Source organism: Chaetomium strumarium, assembly GCF_033439665.1.
Source record: "Chaetomium strumarium strain CBS 333.67 chromosome Unknown B0T15scaffold_3, whole genome shotgun sequence".
In the NCBI taxonomy this organism is placed as follows: Eukaryota; Fungi; Ascomycota; class Sordariomycetes; order Sordariales; family Chaetomiaceae; genus Chaetomium; species Chaetomium strumarium.
The window spans coordinates 1,699,878-1,721,504 of record NW_026944431.1 but is presented as its reverse complement, the minus strand read 5'-3'; the positions used below and the strand labels follow the sequence as shown (position 1 = coordinate 1,721,504).

The 21,627-nt window shown below is 55.6% G+C and overlaps 9 protein-coding genes across 9 annotated transcripts; 2 read left to right on the top strand and 7 right to left on the bottom strand.

Annotated features, from left to right (window-relative positions):
• Window positions 1-63: 63 nt before the first annotated feature.
• Window positions 64-2,333, bottom strand: B0T15DRAFT_501425 (uncharacterized protein). Its single transcript, XM_062867397.1, has one exon. It carries the CDS (start codon window positions 2,057-2,059, stop codon window positions 233-235), a length of 1,827 nt encoding a protein of 608 aa, XP_062722595.1. The 5' UTR covers window positions 2,060-2,333; the 3' UTR covers window positions 64-232.
• Window positions 2,334-2,403: 70 nt separating this feature from the next.
• On the bottom strand, window positions 2,404-4,435 carry B0T15DRAFT_528318 (CoA-transferase family III domain-containing protein). Its single transcript, XM_062869033.1, has 5 exons — window positions 3,916-4,435; window positions 3,823-3,854; window positions 3,642-3,768; window positions 3,078-3,582; window positions 2,404-3,030 (listed from the first exon to the last, which is right to left on the bottom strand). The coding sequence occupies exons 1-5, from the start codon at window positions 4,090-4,092 to the stop codon at window positions 2,525-2,527; spliced, it is 1,347 nt and encodes a 448-aa protein (XP_062722594.1). The 5' UTR covers window positions 4,093-4,435; the 3' UTR covers window positions 2,404-2,524.
• B0T15DRAFT_154351 (uncharacterized protein) lies at window positions 4,414-5,592 on the top strand. The gene has a single exon (XM_062862032.1). It carries the CDS (start codon window positions 4,735-4,737, stop codon window positions 5,476-5,478), a length of 744 nt encoding a protein of 247 aa, XP_062722593.1. The 5' UTR covers window positions 4,414-4,734; the 3' UTR covers window positions 5,479-5,592.
• Window positions 5,593-6,395: 803 nt separating this feature from the next.
• On the bottom strand, window positions 6,396-8,469 carry B0T15DRAFT_484068 (kinase-like domain-containing protein; the record flags this gene model as incomplete). Its single annotated transcript, XM_062866202.1, has 3 exons — window positions 6,396-6,699; window positions 6,782-7,759; window positions 7,835-8,469. The coding sequence occupies 3 exons, from the start codon at window positions 8,467-8,469 to the stop codon at window positions 6,396-6,398; spliced, it is 1,917 nt and encodes a 638-aa protein (XP_062722592.1).
• A 991-nt stretch (window positions 8,470-9,460) lies between these two features.
• On the top strand, window positions 9,461-11,333 carry B0T15DRAFT_154400 (mitochondrial import inner membrane translocase subunit Tim54). The gene is made up of 2 exons (XM_062862033.1): window positions 9,461-9,754; window positions 9,810-11,333. The coding sequence occupies exons 1-2, from the start codon at window positions 9,695-9,697 to the stop codon at window positions 11,124-11,126; spliced, it is 1,377 nt and encodes a 458-aa protein (XP_062722591.1). The 5' UTR covers window positions 9,461-9,694; the 3' UTR covers window positions 11,127-11,333.
• On the bottom strand, window positions 11,334-12,461 carry B0T15DRAFT_154345 (N-terminal domain of NEFA-interacting nuclear protein NIP30-domain-containing protein). Its single transcript, XM_062862031.1, has one exon. The coding sequence runs from the start codon at window positions 12,368-12,370 to the stop codon at window positions 11,540-11,542; it is 831 nt and encodes a 276-aa protein (XP_062722590.1). The 5' UTR covers window positions 12,371-12,461; the 3' UTR covers window positions 11,334-11,539.
• Window positions 12,462-13,117: 656 nt separating this feature from the next.
• B0T15DRAFT_154258 (uncharacterized protein) lies at window positions 13,118-14,295 on the bottom strand. Its single transcript, XM_062862029.1, has one exon. It carries the CDS (start codon window positions 13,997-13,999, stop codon window positions 13,394-13,396), a length of 606 nt encoding a protein of 201 aa, XP_062722589.1. The 5' UTR covers window positions 14,000-14,295; the 3' UTR covers window positions 13,118-13,393.
• On the bottom strand, window positions 14,296-15,871 carry B0T15DRAFT_154294 (uncharacterized protein). The gene has a single exon (XM_062862030.1). The coding sequence runs from the start codon at window positions 15,631-15,633 to the stop codon at window positions 14,593-14,595; it is 1,041 nt and encodes a 346-aa protein (XP_062722588.1). The 5' UTR covers window positions 15,634-15,871; the 3' UTR covers window positions 14,296-14,592.
• A 3,999-nt stretch (window positions 15,872-19,870) lies between these two features.
• On the bottom strand, window positions 19,871-20,795 carry B0T15DRAFT_154220 (uncharacterized protein). The gene has a single exon (XM_062862028.1). The coding sequence runs from the start codon at window positions 20,698-20,700 to the stop codon at window positions 20,038-20,040; it is 663 nt and encodes a 220-aa protein (XP_062722587.1). The 5' UTR covers window positions 20,701-20,795; the 3' UTR covers window positions 19,871-20,037.
• Between the last annotated feature and the right edge of the window lie 832 nt (window positions 20,796-21,627).

The window sequence follows — 21,627 nt, the reverse complement described above, 5'->3', positions numbered from 1 at the left end:
TGTAAATGTAGGCGAGCGTCCTTGCTGATGGAGGACTCCGGTAAAAATAATAATACCAGACATCTTCAATACAACTGTTCTCGACCCGCGTCGGGGTGTCGCTGCAGTGAATAGTGCTTTGCGACTCGAGGAGAAGCAAGAACCACGCGAGAGCAATGCGGAAGCCCGAGAGTTCCAAAAGTATATGGTAGCCACCTCCTGATGCTTTGTGAGGCCGTCCCCAGGGGCCAAGTCACACCTTCATCCCATTCTCCTCCACCTTCCTCCCCCGGTCATCGTACACAATGACACTAAAGGCCTCATAATCATCGTCGTCCTTCAACCGCGCGTCATCCTCCGTATCCGGCGGCAGCCGAATATACAGGCCCATGCCCGGCTTCGGCCACAGCGCAGCAAGCGGATCAAACTCGTCGTCCTCGCCCGCATTCACCCTCTCCTGGCTGTCCTCCTTCTGACTCCCCTTGGCCCCTCCTCCTCCACCGTTCCCAGCGGCACCACCACCACCAGCAGCAGCAGCAGACCTCGCCCCTTTACCCGAAGCAGCAGATTTGCTGCCCCCGTTGACGACCTTCCTCACAAAGTCGGCGCGCGGGAACAGCCCCTCGGTCGTCGTGGCGCCCCCAAACAGCGACCGCGGCGTCCCGTGATGCTGGTCCGACGCCGGCAAAGTAGTGGTAGACGGGAAGATGGGCAGCTCCGGATGCAGCTCCAGACACTTCATCAACAGCCCGACAAGCTCCTGCTGCGACAGCGTCAGGAGGTAGGCCCGCTTCTGCTGCGGCGGCCTGCCGGCCCAGCTCTCCCTTCCCCCGTCCCTGTCCTTCGAGGACGACGACGACGACGACGACCTCCCCTGACCCTGACCCTGACCCTGGCCCTGACCATGCTGGTGCTGGTGCTGGTGTTGGTGGTCAAGCTTCTGCCTCTTGGCGGCATGTCTCTCCCTCTTCGCCACGCACCCGGCGCAGAACCAGCCCTTGGTCTGGTCCTTGACAACCTCGTCGGCGATCCACGGCTCGTGGCACAGCTGGTGCCACCCGTCGTTGCACCCGTCGCAGAAGACCATCTGGTTGCTGGCCGGGCTGTGCATGCGGCTGCACTTCTTGCAGAGCGCCGTCTGCTCGGCGGTGCGCTTGCTGTAGTGTGCGTGGTGGTGGTTGTTGTTGTTGTGGTTGTGGTGGTGGTGATGGTGGTGGTGGTGTGCGCGTGCCTTCTTGCTGGCTGCGTCCATGGCTGCCGGGTTGTACGCCGCTGGCTTGAGGACTTGGCGGCCTGACTTGGTCATGGTTAGAGGTACAGGGGGTGTGGTTGTGCTAGCAGTAATAGTAGTAGTAGTAGTACTACTAGTAGTACTAGTGCTCTCCGGGGGCGTAGGTTCGGGCGAAGTGATCGACGAGACGCTGTATATGCGGCTCACGTTGTCGTCATCGTCGTCTTGGGTTTTCGTGCGTCTGCGCTTGGCGACAGGCCCGCGGGGTCCTGCAGATGTCTTCAGTTTTGTGATCTTGGTCTCGGATGATGAGGCTGTCTTGACGGTTACGGCTTTGGCGAGCGTTGGTCTCGATGATGCTGTTAGTCCGGCCGTGACCTTTCTAATAGCGCTCATGCCGGCCGTGGAATAGACCGGCTTCGGTGGCGCTGTCGCGGACTGCGGAAAAGTGGACGGTGCAGACCGGGCCGGAGCCGGAGTGGGCATCTGCATCGTCATCTGCGTCGTTATCTGCGTCGACGTGTTCATGCCCATGACCAGCCGTCTCTTCACATCTTCGTAGGTCGGGGACGCGATCGCTGGCGAGACGGAAGCAGATCGGGATGCTTGTGCAAGTGCAGCACTGAGACTGCTCTGCTCGCCCTTCAGTCTTTGAAGAATCATTTGTGTGGCTGCGGTAAACTGCGGTATGTATGGGGCCCGAGGGGGAGGGAACGAAGGACGGGCCGGTGTCGAGGCGGTTTCCGAGCCAGGTCCGGGAGCGGGTGCCGAGTCTTGTTGCGGCTTGTTGGGAACATCGTCTGGCGGAGGTCCGATTTTCGCATCGCCCGTGGCTTCTACGTCTGCCATGTCGAAGCTTGGTGCTAATAATAGCACTGACTAACAGCAGCAGGTCTTAAGAAGTTGAGATGTAGTAAAACATAGAGTGAAGAGTGAAGAGACTCCCAAGTAAGTTGAACTTAACAACTTGCGGTCGAACAGTGTTCGTAAGGCGGGTTGTCTGCGGCCAGTCTCGCCGTTCGAGCAGTGATACAGTTTCAGATAAGTCTGTTTACAAGCGATGGGGGTTTTTTCTTGCCTCTTACGGCCACATTGCGCAAGTACTTTGTCTCCTTCGTTGTCGAAGAGCGAGCTTGAGTTAGGAGTATTGTCTGCCCACTTTCACGTGGAAGTCACGTGTTTAATGTAGTTAACCCGTGTTAATTAGCCCACTTTCTCGAACTACGCAACAAGCAGGCATTTCACTTGAATCTTGATTGTCTGACTTAAAGTCTGTCGGCGCCACTGGACATTTACAGCAATTATTTGCTGCTGCTATCTGATTATGCGCTTGTCCCTCAGCTCCCGTATTTGCGCACCATCCATGCCCAAATGCTCTCGCAGGATTTCGTCCGTGTGTTGCCCGAGCGTCGGAGGCGGGCTACGAATGCTCGGCTCGCTCTCCGAGTACTTGATCGGCGTGTTCACAAGCTTGATAGGCCCGCATTCGCCGTGGTCCACCTCAACTACCATGTTCCTGGCCTTGGTGTGCTCATGCATCAGCGTCCCTAGGACATCGTTGACGGCAGCATACGGCATGCCTCTGCCCTCAAACACATCAAGCCACTCCTGAGTGGTTTTGGTCACCGAGATCTTCTCGATCTCGGCCTCCAGCTCGTCGCGGTTCGCTACACGAGATGCGTTGACCTTGAACTTCGGGTCCTCCTTCCATTCGGGCCGCCCCAGGCCATCGCAGAGGATGCCGAAGAGGCGGTCGTTACCTCCGCCAAAGAGAATGTCACCGTCCTTGGTTTTGAAAGACCTGTACGGAACAATGGAGGCTATAACCATCAGGACTAATGCCTTCAAGATAGGGTCAAGCACTTACGATGAGCTGTCCCCCACCGGCCAGTGTCCTTCTCCCCGCTGATCAGGCAGCTGCTCGCGATGTTGGCCAGCGTGACAGTCTGGCAGTCGCTCAGCGCAGCGTCAATGTGCTGCCCTTTGCCCGTCTTCGCGCGGCTAAGGAGCGCAGCCATGATGCTATTGCTTGTATACAGACCGGTGGTCAGGTCGGTTACCGCAACGCCAACCTTGACCGGTGGTCCGTCCCTGGTGCCGGTAATGTGCATCAGACCGAACTCGGCCTCCACCATCACGTCGTAGCCCGCACGCTGCGAATACGGCCCTGTCTGTCCATACCCGGTGATGGAGGCGTAGATAAGCGCGGGGTTGATCTTGTGGATTGTTTCGTAATCGAGGCCGTACTTCTTAAGGGAGCCGGGGATGTAGTTCTCGACTAGGATGTCGCACTTGGCCGCCAACCGGTGGAGGATCTCGACTCCCGCCGGATCCTGGAATGAGAGCGCCAACGACTTCTTGTTACGATTCACCTGGAACACCAGTGAGCAAGTGTTTCTAGCTCATCCCCTCCGCTCGCCGAGACACATACCCCTAGGAAGTACGCCGATTCGCCCGGGCCGTCCTGCGACGAGCCAGGCTTGTAAGAGGCATACGGTGGGCCCCACGCCCGGGTGTCGTCGCCCCTGACCGGGTGCTCGACCTTGATCACTTCAGCGCTCGGAGGCTGTCAGTCATAGCGGTTTCTGTATCTGGGGGTCTGCACCGCTTACCCAAGATCGCCCAGAATCTGGGTACAGTAAGGCTGCGCGGCGCTTTTGTCAATTCTCTGAATCGAAACCAAGACCTGAGCGCAATGTTCTTACTCCGGCAAGGACTCTTGTCATGTCCAGCACGCGGTACCCCTCGAGCGGAAGCGACCCGGGTGCGGAGGTCGATGCCGAGACGGAGAACCGCCGGTATCCGGCCGCGTTAGGTCCCCGGATCCGCTCTGTGGCCCTGAGCCGAGCTACGCAGCGCGAAGCATTGAAGATGCGGCTCATTATGACACTAATACGGACTGAAGCCGGCCACTAAGGTAGTCCGTGGAACAACAGTATGTACCGCTGACGGAACCAGCTGCCTTGTCCCGATGACAGGAGTTGAGCGTCCTGGCTGCACCTGAGTGTGTTACCGCCGGCTCAAAGCCGGCTTAGCGCATCGCAAGCCGAGGGAAGAGCGAGGGAAGGGGAGCCGAGATCGACGGGAATCGACCCCAGCCGAATCAGCCCAATCCATTTGGACAAGCAAGCGGCCAAACTGCAAGAAGTAGTAAGGAAGGATAGGAACATAAAGCAAAGGAATTTATTGCTGTGGCGATGACCAAGGGGGTTACGCTGATAGGTCGGCGTAGAGAGCCCCCCGGGTTACTGAAAGTACCATATACAATCTGGTAATTTACGCCGAATCTATGGTTGTAACACACGTAACGCTCGAACATTACGTATTGACGTACTGTATTATACTTACATAGGTAGCTGCGTGGCGTTACACTGAGTGGAACAACGACGCTTGCAAGTTGCAACCTCCAAACAAATCCGCGGCGACACCACGACCCAGCATCCCCCGTCACTTCACCATTACGATTCGCATCCCATAACCTACTCAGCAACAACACCTTTGCACCGGCCTCCATCGCCATTTCAATGGATTATCAGAACCGCGCCGGCTCCAAATTCGGCGGCGGCGGCGTCGCCTCCCACAGCGCCACCAACGCCGACCGCCGCGAGCGCCTGCGCAAGCTCGCCCTCGAGCAGATCGACCTCGACAAAGACCCGTACATCTTCAGGAACCACCTCGGCTCCTTCGAGTGCCGCCTCTGCCTAACCGTCCACCAGAACGACGGCTCCTACCTGTCCCACACCCAGGGCAAGAAGCACCAGACCAACCTCGCGCGCCGCGCCGCGCGCGAGCAGAAGGAGGGCAAGGGCGAGGTCGACCCGCACACGGGACTCCCCGTCGGCGTGGTCGGCGCCGGGTTTGCCGCGCTCGGCCTGGGCACCGGCGGGCCCCGGAAGAACGTGGTCAAGATCGGGCGGCCGGGCTACAAGATCACCAAGGTGCGGGACCCGATCACGCGGCAGCAGGGCCTGCTGTTCCAGCTGCAGTACCCGGACATTGGCACGGGGGTGACGCCCAAGTGGCAAGTCATGAGCGCCTTCTCGCAACGCGTCGAGGAGCCGGACCGGAATTTTCAGTACCTGCTGGTTGCGGCCGAGCCGTACGAGACCTGCGGGTTCAAGATCCCCGCGCGCGAGCTGGATAAGAGGGAGGATCGGCAGTTTGAGTTCTGGGATCCGGACGCCAAGGAGTACTGGATTCAGATTATGTTTATGACCGAGCGCGAGGAGCGGTTCAATGCCGCGCCGGGGTTGACTGGGCGGCGGTAAATGGAGACAAACTTCACCCGTACCGACGGTCACCGGGAAGCCTCAAGAGAAACTTCGACGGGTTGATCGTCAAAACGTGATGCACGAAGGAACCAAGGTCGAGACGATACGAGTTCAAGTCCCGTCGCCACGTCGCCAGGCCGTCTCCTGCAACCGCAGCTCTCGCTCGCACATGGCCCACGAATTGAAATTGGCAGGACAAATAGAGCCGAAGAAATGACAAGGCGCTAGCAATTCTGAGGCATGGCAAACTGGAAGATTGCTGTAAGGATACAAGATCGCCTGTCAGCTGGGTTTATAGCTAACGGTCGGATAGCGGAACATGCAGTTATGGACGTTCCGGCATCTGGCACTATGGTGACAGATGTCCTTTCCAAGTTACACCCTGACTGAATACTATTACTATTAATATTCAAGATATATGAGAGCCATGCTTCGTCGCATATTGTATATAGGCTGTTCGCGGTAGTGAAGAAGGAGAATGTCACAGGCTTCCATGCTTGAGCCATGTTGTGTCTGCTTTTCACCGTCTCTTGGTTTCAGCAGGGGTCATCATGCCGCACGATCTGCGATCATCAAGCGATGTTGGACCCTTATTCACCACTCTCGACACTGTAGAGGGACAACACACTTATTCCCACATGCCCGGTGGGGTGATGTATACCGTGCATACTATGTACTCTATGCTACCGTTCCTTCTATTCCTCATTGAACTTTCTCGAATCAGTATGTGAACGATGCGGTGTCGGTATTCCTCTGCACAATCACTGCATTCAGTATTTTGGAATAATCAGACGAGAAGCAGCCAAGGTTATTCGCTACGAAACGTCGGCCAGCTAGAACCATTTGCGCTCGCGCCCTCCATCCAAACCCAACCGAACCGAGAGACACTACAACAAAGCCCAAACGGATCCGAATCACCGGAAGTTGTTGTCAAAGCGCTTAAAGGTGTATCCTATAAACGGCAAGCTCATTTCGGGACTCTCCTCCACCTGCTGCGCGTTGTTCCTAGCCTGCGCAGCCTTGAGCAAGGTGGCGTTGTCCGTCTGGTCGATCTCGTCAGTGGGGAAGTAGGTCGTGTCGATGTTGGACGTCAGGCGCGGCTCGAAAGGCGCTCGGATCCGCCGCAGGCTGTCGAACTCAACGCCCCGGAAGAAGGCGTGGTTTTTGATCTCGTGCGCACCGCCACGGCCAAGACGGTTCTCCGAGTTGCAAATAAGACTGGCAAAATGGTCAGCAGACGATAACGAGAAAGAAGAGGAAGAAAGCAAAGGAGGGTAGAGGATTCAGTGGAGAATCTCACCTCCGGATCAAGTTCTCCGCTTCGACGCCCAGTTGGATGTCGTCGGGGAAGTACAGGGATTGTCTCCAGTTGACGATCTTGCGATACGTGTCGTGGCTATCTTCGGCGCAGAAAGGCGGCCAGCCAACTAGGCATTCGAACATGATAGTGCCCAATGACCACCAATCGCAGTCAAATGAGTAGCCGTGCCCGGTGAAGATCTCGGGCGCGATGTAGTCGGGAGTGCCGACAGTGGAGTAGGCCATCAATCTCCTCGATCGCCTCCAGTCATTGATCTGCGACCGATTGCTGACCGTCAAGTTGATTTGGTCGATGGCAATCGAGTTGCGGTTGTTATCGCGCGGCTTGCTCGACTTGCCCTGAAGAAGCTGCTGGTAGTAGTTGTTGTCGTGCAGCTTATGGAAGCCGGTCGACAGACCGAAATCCGTCAGCTTGACATGGCCACCCCGGTCGAGGAGGATATTGTCCGGTTTGATATCTCTGTGAATGAAGCCCAGCTTGTGGACGGACTCGATGGCCAGGACAATCTCGGCGATATAAAACCGCGTGATATCCTCCGAAAAGATCTCATACTTGATCAGCATGGTCATGAGGTCGCCGCCGGGTAAGAACTCCATGAGCATGTACAGGAAGTTGGCGTCCTGGAAGGTCGTATACAGTTTGACGACCCAGGGGCTGTCCGACTCGGCAAGAATATCGCGCTCCGCACGAACGTGGGCGAGCTGGTCCTTCTTGAACATTTCCGCCTTGATCAGGGACTTCATAGCGTAGACCTTGCCATCCGTCTTTTTCTGCACCAGTTTGACCTCGCCAAAGGCGCCCTTGCCGATGATCTTAATGGTGTTGTAGTTCTCCGGCTTATCCTTGGTGCGTAGGAAACGGAGGTAGGAGCCTTCCCTACGTCCTGCCGTAGCCCAGATTGATTCCCGGCGCCGAGGATCGGTGGTCTCGGCCAGCTTCTGCTCCATCTCGCTTTGTCTGCATTGTCCGCTCTGTCAGCGACCGGTCACAATACACATAACACAGCAGAGGCCGGGAAGGGCGAAGACTCACCGCTGGTTGCGCTCCCGTGCCCTCTTGACACTGTCCTTAAAGAAATCCGAGGCCAACTGGGAGCATTTCTTCTGGTTGTTGTTCGCATTCAGACCGTACTTGTCCGGGTTCCTCTCCGGGGCGACAGCAAAATAGTCCCCTGACTGGGGTGTCTGACTAGGCATCGGCGGTGCGTTCAGATAACTCCCATAACCGGGCTGCTGGCCCTGCGCGCCAGCCGTCCTGGGGCGCTGACCTTGGGATGCGCCACGGGCGCCATACGGAGACGATCCGCCAGCGCCGCCTAGGTTCTGGTGCGAAAATTGGTGGGCGAGCCCTGTGTTGGGATCATTGTTGGCGCCGGGAGCCGGCCGAGGCTGTCCATAGCCCCGGGAATTGTAGTCGGCAGCCTGAGCGCCCAGCTGTGAAGAGTACTGGGCGCCGTACTGGTTAGGCGGCGGGAAGTATCCCCCCGCATAGCCCTGCTGCTGGTAGGCCTGAGGCTGCTGGGAACCGCCCTGACCCGGCGTTTGACCTTGGAAAATGGGCTGCGGGAAGGTTGAGGGTGTGGTGGGATAGGTGCGGTCGTTATTGGGGGCAAGTCGGTCGTTATTATTCCCAAAGTTGAGGTACAAGCGATTGCCCTGATTGTCCATCTTGACGGCTTGCTGCAGTGCGGCCCAAGGGCTGAAATGCAGGATTCAATTCACTCTTTGTCAGGATCGCGCGAGCAGACTGCAAGCGTCAACGGACGACTGTCAAGCCGGTGTTGCGCAGAAAGGGGCCAAGGACGAAAGACAGCCTACTTTTCTGACAAGGGTTCAAGGGAGGTCTAGGTTTGGTGCCGGCTGGCAAGTCAACACTCGGATCACCGCCCCGCCTGTTTGGAGGAGATGTGGGGCAAGGGGGACGTCTCCGGAGTCCGGACGAGTAGCACGCCGGGACCCGAAACAAACAACCAAAGCTATCTAAATAATGAGTTGGCGAGACTGTTCAACCTGTAGGATCCGAAGTGACGGCAAGGAAGGTGAATGTGTGAAGAGATGTGTGGGAGGAGCCAGAAAGGAGAAAAGCAGCTGTGCGATGAACCCCTGGAGGTTTTGGTTCACGATTGCTGTGGTGTCACTCCAGGAGAGTTTCTAAAACGGCAGCCGCACCCCAAGTGTGGAGAATAGCGGAAGAGCCCCGCTCTGTGTTCAACCGCTGCTGTTTTCCAGTCCCGTGGAGTACTGTAAACCACTCGCTCGATCGATAACAGACTGTACAAGATATTCAAAGTTCGCAAAACCAGAAGCTTGGATGAGGAGTGCTTGCAGTGCTTGGCTGTGCTGTAGGTCCGCAGGCTTGTCGCCCTTGAGAAGTGCGTTCACCGAGTGATCTGTGACCGCACATCCTCAGAGAAATCGATAGCATCCGAAAGCCTTCGAGTCACCAAAGTCTGACCGGACAGTGAAGGGCTTCTACAAAAGCCCTCAGAAGCAATGCGCCTACGTTACAAAGTAATCTGCATAAGAATAAGATCACAACTGCCAAAGGTGCGAGAACTCTTGGTAATGCTCTGTGTCGGGAATATCCGAGCTGCAGTACTAAGGTACTTAATCACTTAACTCACATGCAAGGTCCGTGCATGACCGCTTATCGCGATAACGACGGCTGGAATTTTGAACTTGGTAAGTTTCTCTACCTTATGAGTTCAGTTCGAGACATGAAAAGAGTAGATTCAGGAATCATACGCAAGCACCCGTTTCTAGTCTCGGTTTCCGGAAACTGGCGAAACCCATCGATCTCCCTGTCAAGTCCCAAAGCCTCCCGCGGGGCCGCGGCAAGTCCAATGTGCTTGTAGTGCTCTTAGATCTCCCACGACGGAAGCTTGAGAATTCCATGCGAGCCACCATGGCCGACCCGACGTCCGCACCATCTCCGCCACCGCCGACCAATGCCGTAAGCTTCCACGTCCTCTGCGTAGCATTATGTTCTGACCGCGTCCCACATGTAGCCCCCCAAGGTAGCCCATCGAAATAATGCCCTGCGCATGCTCGGGCTCCCTGCCCTCCCGCGCAAACTCCCTTCACGGAACTGGATGATATTCTGGACGGTGTCGAGCGTCATAGCAGGGGCGATAATCTACGACAAGCGCGAGAAGAAGAGGGCAATCGCAAAATGGTCGCATGCCGTCGAGCATCTGGCAAAGGAGCCGCTGGCTGACCCGCTCGGTCTGGCACAACCGCGCAAGTTGACGATTTACCTCTCAAGTCCGCCTGGCGATGGGCTGCGTGTTGCCCAGGACCACTACACCGAATATGTCAAGCCGATTCTGGCTGCCAGCGGCCTGGACTGGGAGTTTGTGCAAGGACGGCGGGAGGGTGACGTGCGGGCCTACGTCGCTGAGCGGGTGCGCAGGTTTCGCCGCGACCTGGAGAGCCACGGCGAGCCCGACCCGGAGAAGCAGCCGACCAAGGAGGAGCTTATCGAGGCATTCCGCAAGGCGCGGGGCATCGAGGATTACCAGGGCGTGCGGGGCGACGTGGTCATCGGCCGGCACACATGGAAGGAATATCTCAGGGGCTTGCACGAGGGTTGGCTCGGACCCCTTGCGCCGCCGCCGGAGCCGGAGCCACTTCTGGCAGCCGCCACTCCAGAGCAAGACAAATCTGTGGAAGAAAAGCCCGCAGAAGAGGAAGAAAAGAAGCCCAAGCGGCCGCCTCAGCCAAGACCCCACAACACCGTCGCCGACTACGACACATCAACCCTCCCGTCGTACACCCCCAACGAATTCGCTCCGTCGGCCCCCATCCGCGAGCCTCACCTCCTTGGCTTCCTCAACACCCCGACCCGCATGTACCGCTTCTTCAACCGCCGCAAGCTTGCCGACGACATCGGCCGCGAGGTCGCCGCCGTGTGCCTCTGCACTTACCGCGAGTACCGACAGCTTGCCGCTGACTCCGAGTCCGCGAGCCCGATGTCAAGTGGCGACCACCCGTCACAGTATGAGCAGCAGAAAGAGCTGGAGTGGGAAGAGAAGGACTGGGTCAAGTCAGTCTGGAAGGAGGATAACCCCAAGGACGCCCAAGCGGCCGAGATCCCCGAAAGGGTGCGCGCAAAGCCCGTCGTCATGGATCCGCGCATTGCCGAGCGTATGCGCCGCTTCCAGCTGCTCCCCGAGGACGCGGAGCGGGCGAGCAGGATTGTGGTGGCCGAGGAGGAGATCGAGGGCTGGATCAAGGGCCATCTCCGCCAGCTCTATCGGTGGGGCACGAAGAAGGCGTTCGAGAAGAAGAAGCTCACGCCTTTGGAGGACAAGTACGTTGAGTAATGGATCGGAGATGGGAGGAAACGGTTGTATGAATTATACAAGGTGTATGTGTACAACAGCTGACTTGAGTGCGTTGGTTCATGTTGGAGTATCACGGTGGTGGTAGCCGTCCGGACTTACAGCGGCCTGTATATCGTGGGACATGCATGATAGATTTCAGGGGGTTTTGATGAGAAGACAAGGGGCAGTGTCAGCCCTGTGTCCGTGTAATGAAACTCCTCAATGAATCTCACCAGCTGCTTGGTCGTGGGTATTTTCATGCAGATTCCCTGTCTCCTATCGTGCAACCGTCCACAACCCTTGAAGGTGGGGCGGAATGTGGGATAGAATTCAAGTTGAGTCGTCCACCTCCCGAAAACAGTGGCAGCAAAGCTGTGGCCCTACATACGTGCGACAGCGAGTGGTGGCGTGCCTCAGTCATCGTCATCGGAACCATAATCTACAAGCAAGCCCGCAGACTTTGCCGTACTTGTAACCGGTGCTGGAGCTGGAGATGGGTTTGATGTCGCGGATTTCGGATCCTCGTTCCCAGGAGCGTGTGCTCCCGTCCTCACTCCTCCACCCGTACCGGTCTCCTCTCCTTTCACCGTATCATCCTCATTACCCTCCCCGTCTTTCCCCGTCCCGCCCTCCTCCCCAGACTCCCTCCTCTTGACGATCCCAACACCCTTGACCCTCTTCTTATCCCTCCCATGCTCCCCCTTCCTCCTCTTCCTCCGGCCCGCAAAATCCACGTCCAAACCCAACCCCTCCCCATCGTCTAACTGATCATCAGCCCCCTCCGCCTCCGCCTTCGCAGCACTCTGCGCCTTCCGCCTGAACTCGGCCAACCCCCTCTCCACCTCCCTCCGCGCCTCCTCCTCCTCCCTCCGCTTCCGCATCCTCACCTCGTCTAGGAACTCAACCTCGTCGTCGTCCAGCGCCCGGAACTGGTTGCGTAGGCGATGCGCCTCCTCAAAGGCAGCCTGCTTCGCGGCCTTGTTGGCCTGCAGCACCTCGTATAGCGACTTCTCCGCCTGCTGGGCCGTGCCCGCCTGCTGGGCGTGACGGGCCTCTTCCCTGCGCCGGCGATCGGCTTCGAGCTGGGCTGTGACTTCGGCCCATTCCTGCTGTCTCTTACTGGGTGGTGGTTTAGGCGGAGCTGCTGCTGAGGAGCGGAGGGGAGAAGAAGAAGAAGAAGAAGCAGAAGCCGCCTCGCCTGTGGCGGCGTCGATGGCACCTGCTGAGACGAAGCGGGATGACATCCCCGTCCCTTGCAGCGCACAGACCGGGGAGTGGAATGATGTGCGTTTCGCGTTGATTTTTTTTTAAAAAAAAAGGGAGAAAGAAAGAAAGGTTGTAAGATGGAAGGATGAACTCGAGACCCGCTACCTATGTTAGGTTCCTGTATTGTTTCGAGCACAGACAAGAAAAGCGGGACCTGTGGTTAGGAATTGCAAGCAGTATCCCGCGCTGCCGATTCTCGAACAGACAGTCTCCTCACAATCACAGAGGACTTCCGAGACGGAACTAATAAGAAGTGAACTAAGATAACCCACGCGGTTCAAGCGTAACAGCGAAAAGAGCTTCCATGGATACTGGCAGCCGGAAAGAGCTGTCTATCAGCTAAACTCACTGTCTCTCGATGGCGCTGCTACTGGCGCGCAACCTACAGAAGTCCAAAGCTCTTTCACGTGGGAACGATCAGGTACAGAAGCAGCATATTTGGCCATTAGTTTTGACATTTCATTGTTTTAGTTTAAGGGTTGGTCCCTTGTGACTCGACGCAGTACGGGGTACCGCACCGAGCTCCGTTTGTTCCGGGGAGCCTGTTTGTTCCGGGGAGCACACATGACGGGACTCCGACACCTGACTCCTCGTGTTCCTTTTATGCCCCGTCTCCTGTTGCACCCACAAGTGGCAACGCTGGTAGCCGATCGTGGGCTGGAACCAGCGCTTGGTACTGATGGAGCGTGTTCGTAATCTGATCAAGCTGAGACCCTGAGATCAGTGTGCGCCACGGTTTGCCGTACCTCCGCTTGGTTGCTTCGTGTTCTTCACGCTACCTTTGTCCACTCTTGTCCATCCTTTTCCAGAGCTTCCTCATCTTTGATTCATCCTTCCCGATTTCCCTTGAACCCACAGAACTCGTCAAGTCGTCATCTTAGGTATAATAAGAAACAAATAGAGAGCCACATGCCTCTAAGCAATGGCCCTGAGAATCCGAAACAGCGGCACCGGGGAAATAAGAAAATGCCGGCTGCTGTCAACCCCGCTGAAACCCCCGTCTAATCCAAGACCATAATGCAAGGAAAGCCTGCGCAAGCCACACCCCGACCGGGATATAAGTCGACCAAGCTGGCATGGTCGCGAACTACGCGCCGTGACCAGGACTTGTAGTCGCCGGTATCCACAGTGGAACACTGGGACCGGGCAAGCTCAGCCGGTTGCAGAAACAAGATAAATGCGGGGGGAATTAGACACAATTCAGAACAAACCCTCCAAAGTAAAACCAGAATGAAAACGCTGGGGGTAACCGCGAGTACAACTTTTAACCTCATGACCCGATCCCACAGAAAATGATCAAGACCCATGAAATAGCACACCAGAAGTACTTCGAGAACCCAGTATAACTTTTGATGAGGGCGGCAAGCGAGTGGCGCCGAGGACCGCGGCCGCACGACGTCCCGAAACGGCGATATCAACATGCCACAGCAGGCAAGTCGCTGCGTTGGGTATTCAACGACAGAGACATCCGGTTTACCAGTCTTCTGCCAATTGAACAACCCCAGTGCTCCAATCCGTACAACGGCGGAGCACGCGGAGACAGACTCAGTAACAACGAGCCACAAGGACGCGTCCAAGCAACACCAGAGTTGCCTGGTAACAGCCATCAGATCTCGCTGGGCGACGCCGGAATCCCAAGCAATGGGAGTCAAGAAGCTGTAATAGATTGGAAAAGTCGAAGATCGCCGGAGAAAGAAGCCGTTTTCCCCAATCTATGATAGAATCCGCAAAGGGCAAACATGATGGTATAGAAATCCAAAAACGCCGGTGTAATGGGAATTGAGCCGTATACCGAAAGAAAGTCATTAGCCGAAAATGACCCGCACCGAATGAGTCGCCAAATGTTCGAGCACCGTTGTCTCATGCGGAGAACCGTCGGTGTTGAAGAGCCTGCCAGTTGTTCATTGGTATCAAGTTCACCGCAGCAACCTGGGCGGCACGCGACGATCCCGCGGTATTGGCGATGTCGTGCATATCAACGCCGCGTGATTGATGGCGGCACTGCTCTCCTCCGGTTGGTCGATTGGGTATCTGAATGCGAAGTGTATCAAATTTTCCGTTGTGCCTTGGATGTAACCGCGTCCGGTCGGACGATGCAAGGGAATAGGAGAAATGTGTCGACGCTCGGACAAAGAAATGTCAAAATGCGCCGGTAGAGTAGAGGTCAGAACCATGACGAAGAAGCGAGAAGATCTCCCTGTCAGCCAACAACGGCTTGGCTGTAGTGGTGACCACCGAAGTATGCGGGAACTTTGTTGTGCACACCGGCGCAGAGGCCACAGTTGCAGTCAGCTACGCTCGGCTGCTCCCAGATGTTGTGACCGTAGCCATAGTAGTGGCCATAACCAACAGCATGGCGAGAACCGTGTCCGTTATGACGGAAGCCGCTGTAGGGAGCAGGTTGCTGGTAGTGCCTTGAAGTGGCGTTGGCCCCGAGAAGAGCCCCATCAAGCCACTCGGTGTAGTTTGAAGTCGCCAAAGTTGTTGAGTTCGTATATTCCGGGGTGCCGTATCCAGAATCCGGAGGGGTCAACGGGGCCGTCTGCGACCATGAGGGTGGAGGATAGGCCCACGACGACGGCTCGTGGCGGAATGAAGCACCCATGGGCGCTTGGTTGCGCTTCATGCTGGAAAGGCGTTCGTACTCTGCCACTTGTTGCTGATGCCACGCCGAATACAGCTGCTGGGCACGAGAGCGCGTGTCGGGCTCGATGGGAGACACAAGACCCGCAAGGCGGTCGCGGCTTGCTTCCTGCTGCTGCCTCTTCTTCGCCTCTTGCCACTGTTTCCAATTCGACAACCAGGCCTGATAGTCCTTACTCGCATCCAGGTTGACGTAAAGACACCAGCGAATCGCGCCGAGCCACTCGTATTCCAGAGTATTGAGCTCCTGGACTGGGATACCGCTGACTTCCGACCAAGACTTGTTCTGGAACGTATTGTCGTCCAAAAACTTGCTGCCGAGAAGCAACGCGATCGTAAGCATGCGCCATATTTGACCCTCGGTGTGATTAGTCTGGCCAGCAGCATGCATCATGTTGATGCGCTTCGCCAAATAGTTCATAGCCAACAGAATCGTAGTGCTGGGAAGCCGCGTCGACGTCAGTATTTGGGAGACGAACTTGCGAAATGCTGGGTTGACTTGGCGATGAGGCATAACCACTCGAGTGGCCATCTCGGAAACGTAGTCAGCCATCAGCTCGACCTCGTAGTCGAGGACAGCACAAACGCCGCCAGGCATGTTGACTGCTGTGAACTCGTGTCTAGAAATTGGCTGCCGCAAGATGATGGAGATGAGGATCGAACTGCTTCTAGCAGCTGGAAAAGAACGGGCTAGCGAGGGTCAGGCCACGCCGTGCCACCAATTCCCAGAGCCGAAGAGTCGGAGATCTCGAATGTCGAGGGGGATCGAGATCTACTGGGATGGCTGAGCCATAGAGTGTAGGTTTTGCCGTCTACACAGGGATTCTTCTTGTTTAATAGAGCCGACAGAAGGGGCGCTGAAATCGTTGGGACCAACAGAACCCGAGTGGCTGGTTCCTCCGTTGGTGGATAAAGCGATGCGAGCAGGAAGCCTCGTGCTGCTTAGACTCAACGTAAAGTAGATTGGATGACTGGATCGTGCAGCACCGGAGATTAGAAGGGAATGTCAGAGACTCTGTTATCCTCTTATTAGCGGGTGTCATTCTCGCGTTATGCCTGAATCTGCTGAGCATAGGACCGGGAAATGGGGAGAGCAGCGGAGCGCACGATTCGAGACTGGCGACGCGGAAGGGCTCGGACAGCCGTGCCGAAGGAGCGTGTTGTTGATCAAGTCAAGTGGCAATGATCAGCGTCGTGCAATTGTAAGTTTGGCGAGTCGGGAGAAGCTCGGCGAGCATCAACGTGACGCGTCCACCCACCAGTTGCACGTTCCGCTGAGGTCAGATGCCGACGTATCGTGATGCAAAGTTTGATGACCTTAGCTCCCACCACACCGTATAGTCGCATACCAGCTCGAGTCGTACCATTCCGCCGCCGAATTCACGAAAGAGCGAGAGGGAGTTTGACCGCGGGATGAAGAGAACTCGTACCTAATACTTTGGAGTCTACCTGTCCAAGTAGTTCCTTGTCCGGAGACGATGGGCGTCCTCCAGGTTGTGTCAACGCGAGACGCAGAGACACAACTGTACCCAAGCCGAGAAAACCGCTGGCGAGCAGGTGCTATTTTCCGTCTCCGTTCGAATTAACGACGGTCGACAGTCACCCGATCCTTTCGTGAACGACCCAAAACTGAATTTGGCCGCTCGTCGATCGCTCGGTTCCTTGGCGGATTCTGCAAAGGTCGAGGAGGGAGGAGGTAGCACGGCGTTGGGGCGAGGGAGGCGAAAAGAGAAAAAGGAAAAAAAGGATGGAGGGAAGGTTGCGGAGCAGTGATCAAAAGGGCCCAGCATCTAACGAGCCAGGGTGGGTAACTGTAACGTTAGTGGCTGTTGGGTGGGCGACAGGCCTGGACAGGTTTCCTCGAGTGGAGACGGCGCGGACATGACGGGGAGGGCCCACAAATTGGATGGCCCGGCACGAGCGGGCGAGGAGGCGCCGGAGTCGAGCAGTCACAGCCCTCCACTCTTCAAACTTCAAAGGCCTTCGACTCGCCCGACATTTTCTTCGAAAGGATGGGTCCTCCGTGATTTCACACCGATTCAAGCCCGAGAAAATCAACGCTTTTTCCAATTCAGCCAGCCAGTCAAACCGCGCTTGGCAAATGTCCTGCTCAGCCCCCAGGCTCTCACAAACGGCAGGGACACTGCGCCAAATTGGGGGATATGATGACGGAAATGACAGGGCCGTCGACGCCGGTCGACGCCTTCCAAAACTCTCGAGGGTGGCCAATTTGTGCCAAGCGGTCAAATGAGAGCGCCAAGATGACCCACCTAAACTCACCGTTAACCAGAAACAAGGATGAGCGGCTTTCTCTCGCACCCCACGGTTGTGTCTCTACATGCAGGACGTCAGTTTTCGTATTCCGAGAACAAGCCGACATTCACACGGAAGAATGAACGGAGGAGAGCCATCTTTTCGGCGGCCGAATGGTCAATACATCTGTGAGTTGTAAGAATTAGTTAACTACAGTACTTCGTAACGTCAACGATAATTATAATTGGAGGCTTGTTCATGGAAGCCTCATGTCTCGGACATGACCAACGGAAGCTGGAAGAGATATTGTAGGGTTAGGGTCTGGCTGGCTTTTAGCGCGGTTTACAGTAGAGGAGAGATGATTTGGCTCGTCTTCACATTTTGACAACGCAGGGAGCGCCTGGGAAGATGATGATATTGCCGGTCAGAATGGGCCAATAACAATAACAGCATCGGCAATTTGATTCGATACTTGGAAGATTTTTCGCACCGCCACAGACTACCTATGTTCTGGCCGAAAGGACAAGGCGAGAGGCTGCGCGCTCATCTGTACGTACATGGTTACCTAAGCATGCGCGGCCACTGCAACAGGCAGACAGTTGGCCAAAAAGGAAGACGTCCTGTCGCAGCCACCTGGTGGTGTCCTCATTGGCGTTCCACGTCAACCAAACACAAGCCAGGCCAGGGTCACCAGCACGTGGATATACTGTGTACCACATACAGTAGTATTCAGTGTCAATATCTCCATTTCTAAGACAAAATGCTGTGAATACCTCGCACTAGGCATCTTATACAGCGGTACGCCGTACAGATAATATCTCAGGCTGAGCAGCTTTGAGAGATGGGGGAAGCAGAAAACGAGGGGGGCGGACAGAGATCCACATCTTCGCTATGGGGGCCCATTACGGCCAGTTTTCACTAAAGCGCAATCCATCGGACCAGAACACGCGCCCAGACACAGTAGAACCGTAGAAGTGACAGCAAGAAGGCGATCATACCCATTACCTTCGAGAATTCAACCGCGTTTCTTCCTAGGTATTGTGGTGTTTGCTACTAGCTACGTACTGTGTAAATAAGTCCTGTCATTCACAGTATAACAGGTCGGTTTGAAGCATGGAACCTATCCGAGCGTCGAGACACGAGTTCTATTAGAGATACGGCAGGGGTAAGATATTCATCCTCGACGGGAAGCGGTCAAGGCCAACTTGATGACAGAACCGTGGTGCTGGGAGACCCTCGCAAGAACTAGGTATCAACAGGGCCTGCGGTCCAAAGACATCAAGACACCCAAGACACTCCTGGATCGAGTCAGTGACAAGCAGCAACCTCTGCAGCGCTCGTCGGCAACATTACAGCTGATACAGTAGACAGTAGACACAGAATCTGTTTTCCTTTTTTGTGTTTCCATATTAGGGCCAAAACCTGGGACCAAGACTCACGTACCGTACCGTACACATACAACGCATTTCTGTACCATTTCAGAGGGACCATTGAAAAGATTTATTATTAAGAAGCTTCAGAGTTGCAATCGAGACTGGCAGGATGAGTGACACGGCCTTACACAATACCACAGTGCATAGCGATTCTCCTATCGTGTATTCTGTACGAGTTTACAGAGTCAAAAATAAGCGGGGACAGCTGACTCTGCCTTTCTTCAGCACCGCCATCTCACAGGCCCAGATACCCACATTGGAGAGTCTCTCACAGTCAGTCTACCTACAATAGCGCAAGATGGTACGTATTGTACGTGGCACATGGCTGTCGGCTCAGGCTCGTCAGGCGACTCACCTTCGCTCACCCAAGATGGCAGGGGAGAGTCCGCGGAGGCGGCCAACGAGAGCTTACGCGTTGGCCAGTTGGATGCCGGCCGTGCTCATCTTTCGTCCATCGGGTGGCTAATATCAGCGGCTTCAATAAAGTGAGTTAGCCGTGGCCCGTGACCTCACGACCCTTTCGCCGGCTTCTAACGCTGATTAATAAATGCTCGTCTCGAGATTGCGTGGAAAGTGAGCTGTCCAGTCCCAAAAAAGGGCCTTCACGACCCGCTTGTTGCAACGCAGGCGGTGTGACGGGCCGACCAGTAGGTAAAAAATCTCGCGTCCGTGTTAATAAGGTACGGGTGTCACTACACTGGGCTAGGGGTCTGTCAAATCTTAACCAAGGGTACTACCAGTAATCGGTACACTAAAAGGAGTCAGGACAGAGGCTTCTTCCTTCGGCATCCCGAGCGCTAGATATTGTTCTGTAGCATACGGAGTACGCACTGTAAATAGGTAGGTAATATGGTAGCGTGAGTAGGTATTGTACTTGTATTGTACCTTATTAGTGGTTTTCGCACACCACAATGTAGAGGCGGCAACCTGGAAAGGTCGAAAGGACTCAAAGGAGCCAAACTCTGCCCGTCCTTGGCTCATCCTCCTCCGGCTACTTGCCACATGCCATCGCTATATTCGGTCATCATCCTTCCCAGGTGTTTTGCCCTGCATGACGCTGATGCCGGGCCATCCTAGCCCTGCAGTCGTTTACTGTGTGCCTAGAATCGGCCCTCGGGAGATCATGACCAACACTGTACGGAATAATACACGGCAAACAACTCCAACAACTCCTGCCTACGCGGCGTCGTCATCCGGCAGTACCGGAGGCATCAGCAGTTCCAGTGCCCCAGACAGAACATCATCGACTGCGTCGATACTTCCTTGCAGGCACATATCATGATACAAATGCTCCGGCCTGTTATTTACCTATTACGTTACCGGAATATGTACAAGTACATATAACTGGAAGGGACGGTGCCTGCCGCAGCCGTCGTCGCCGAATGGCCGAGTTCCCAGAGCCAATGAGTTGGGAGGCGCTCCGTTCGCTCCGCTGCCGCGTTCGAGATTCTTCGGCGGCTGGCGCTACTTTTCGTCTTCTCGTCCCAGCAGGATCTGGAATCCTGGATAGAATCGTTGAGTTGGGCAGGAACACAGCAAGCAGACCCCGCGCGCCATCTGCAACCCGCGTAGGTAGCGGCGGGGTTCTCCATCCATGACGTTCCATGAAGCTCAAACGTGGGAAGCAGAAATATACCGCAGTCGCATTCATCAGACTCTGCCCGGCGAATCCACCCCTCGCTGCAATCCCAACGGCGGTTGACCATAACGGCACTAGTGTTTGTAGACTGCAGCAGAAAGTGGCCCTCTAGCCATATTCTGCGCTGCACGATTTTTCTTTGGCCGGTCGGTCCGACAATGAGGGGGTCATTACCATTCAGGGGACCATTTTTTTCTAGCTCACCTGCTGCTCCGCTGCGAATCATCACACGAGACGGGCCCAGGCACTGCAGACTGCAGTAGCTCCTCTCTTGGTCAGAGCCCGGAACGGAACATGAAGGGGGCTTGAGGAACCTGGTCCGAGTCATGTCGCATCGCATCTTGTGTCAAAGGCAACGCCTACCCTGGACCGATACGGATTACACAGTACGGGATGGGATGCAACTCGGTATTCCGTATACATTGGCCCCATATTCTTCGGGTTGTATCGGCGCTTCGGTCGTTTACTACCTTACATTCAAACAAACGGTCATGAGCAGAGGACCGAGCGAAAGCGGCAAGATGCATCTCTATGTCTTGGCTTGGGGGTTACGGAGTAGGTACTCACCTCGTCTTTGCATCATAGAGCTACACACATGTAAGTCCTCGCCAGTCTCGCCAGTGTATACTATGTAGATCAGCGAACGCATATCGTACCAAGTGAGCAAAGTTGCCCTTTGGCTTCCAAGCGAGGCTGTTTTCAAGACATCTTTGGGGCGTGTTACTTGTACCATCCATCTCACTCTGAGATCTACGGCAGAGAGTGGATCCTGAGTGCGCCGGTCAAACGGCGTTCTCCGTCATGCCCGCCTGGCTTCTTGTGATTTCGGCTGAGCTCGGTGATCGAATTATCGATAACGTTACGACGATCAACCTCCCATCATCGTGATTCTGTCAGTTGCCACTCTGTGCCACTGCAAAAATCTTGTGTGTTACGCAATCACATGCTATTGAAGAGACGGCACCGGCGGCGAGACCAATGATACAGTATGACACAAGGGGTCCGCTTTCGACCAACCATCGGCAACATCATCGAGGCACTCATCCGCTACATGTCCACACCTTTCATCATGGAGCGCAAGCCCTCCTGCGCAAAGTGACGTCTGGACTGTATCCCGAGCTTCCCCCGGATGCTGCGCCGGTATAGTAGGTACCCATAGCTCATGGATAAACTGTATGTTGCACGGCATCAACGCTCTAATTCCATCCGGGGTTTCTTCACTAAACTTCTTGAAGGTTTAGACACATTGTTGCCTCGAAGTCTGTAA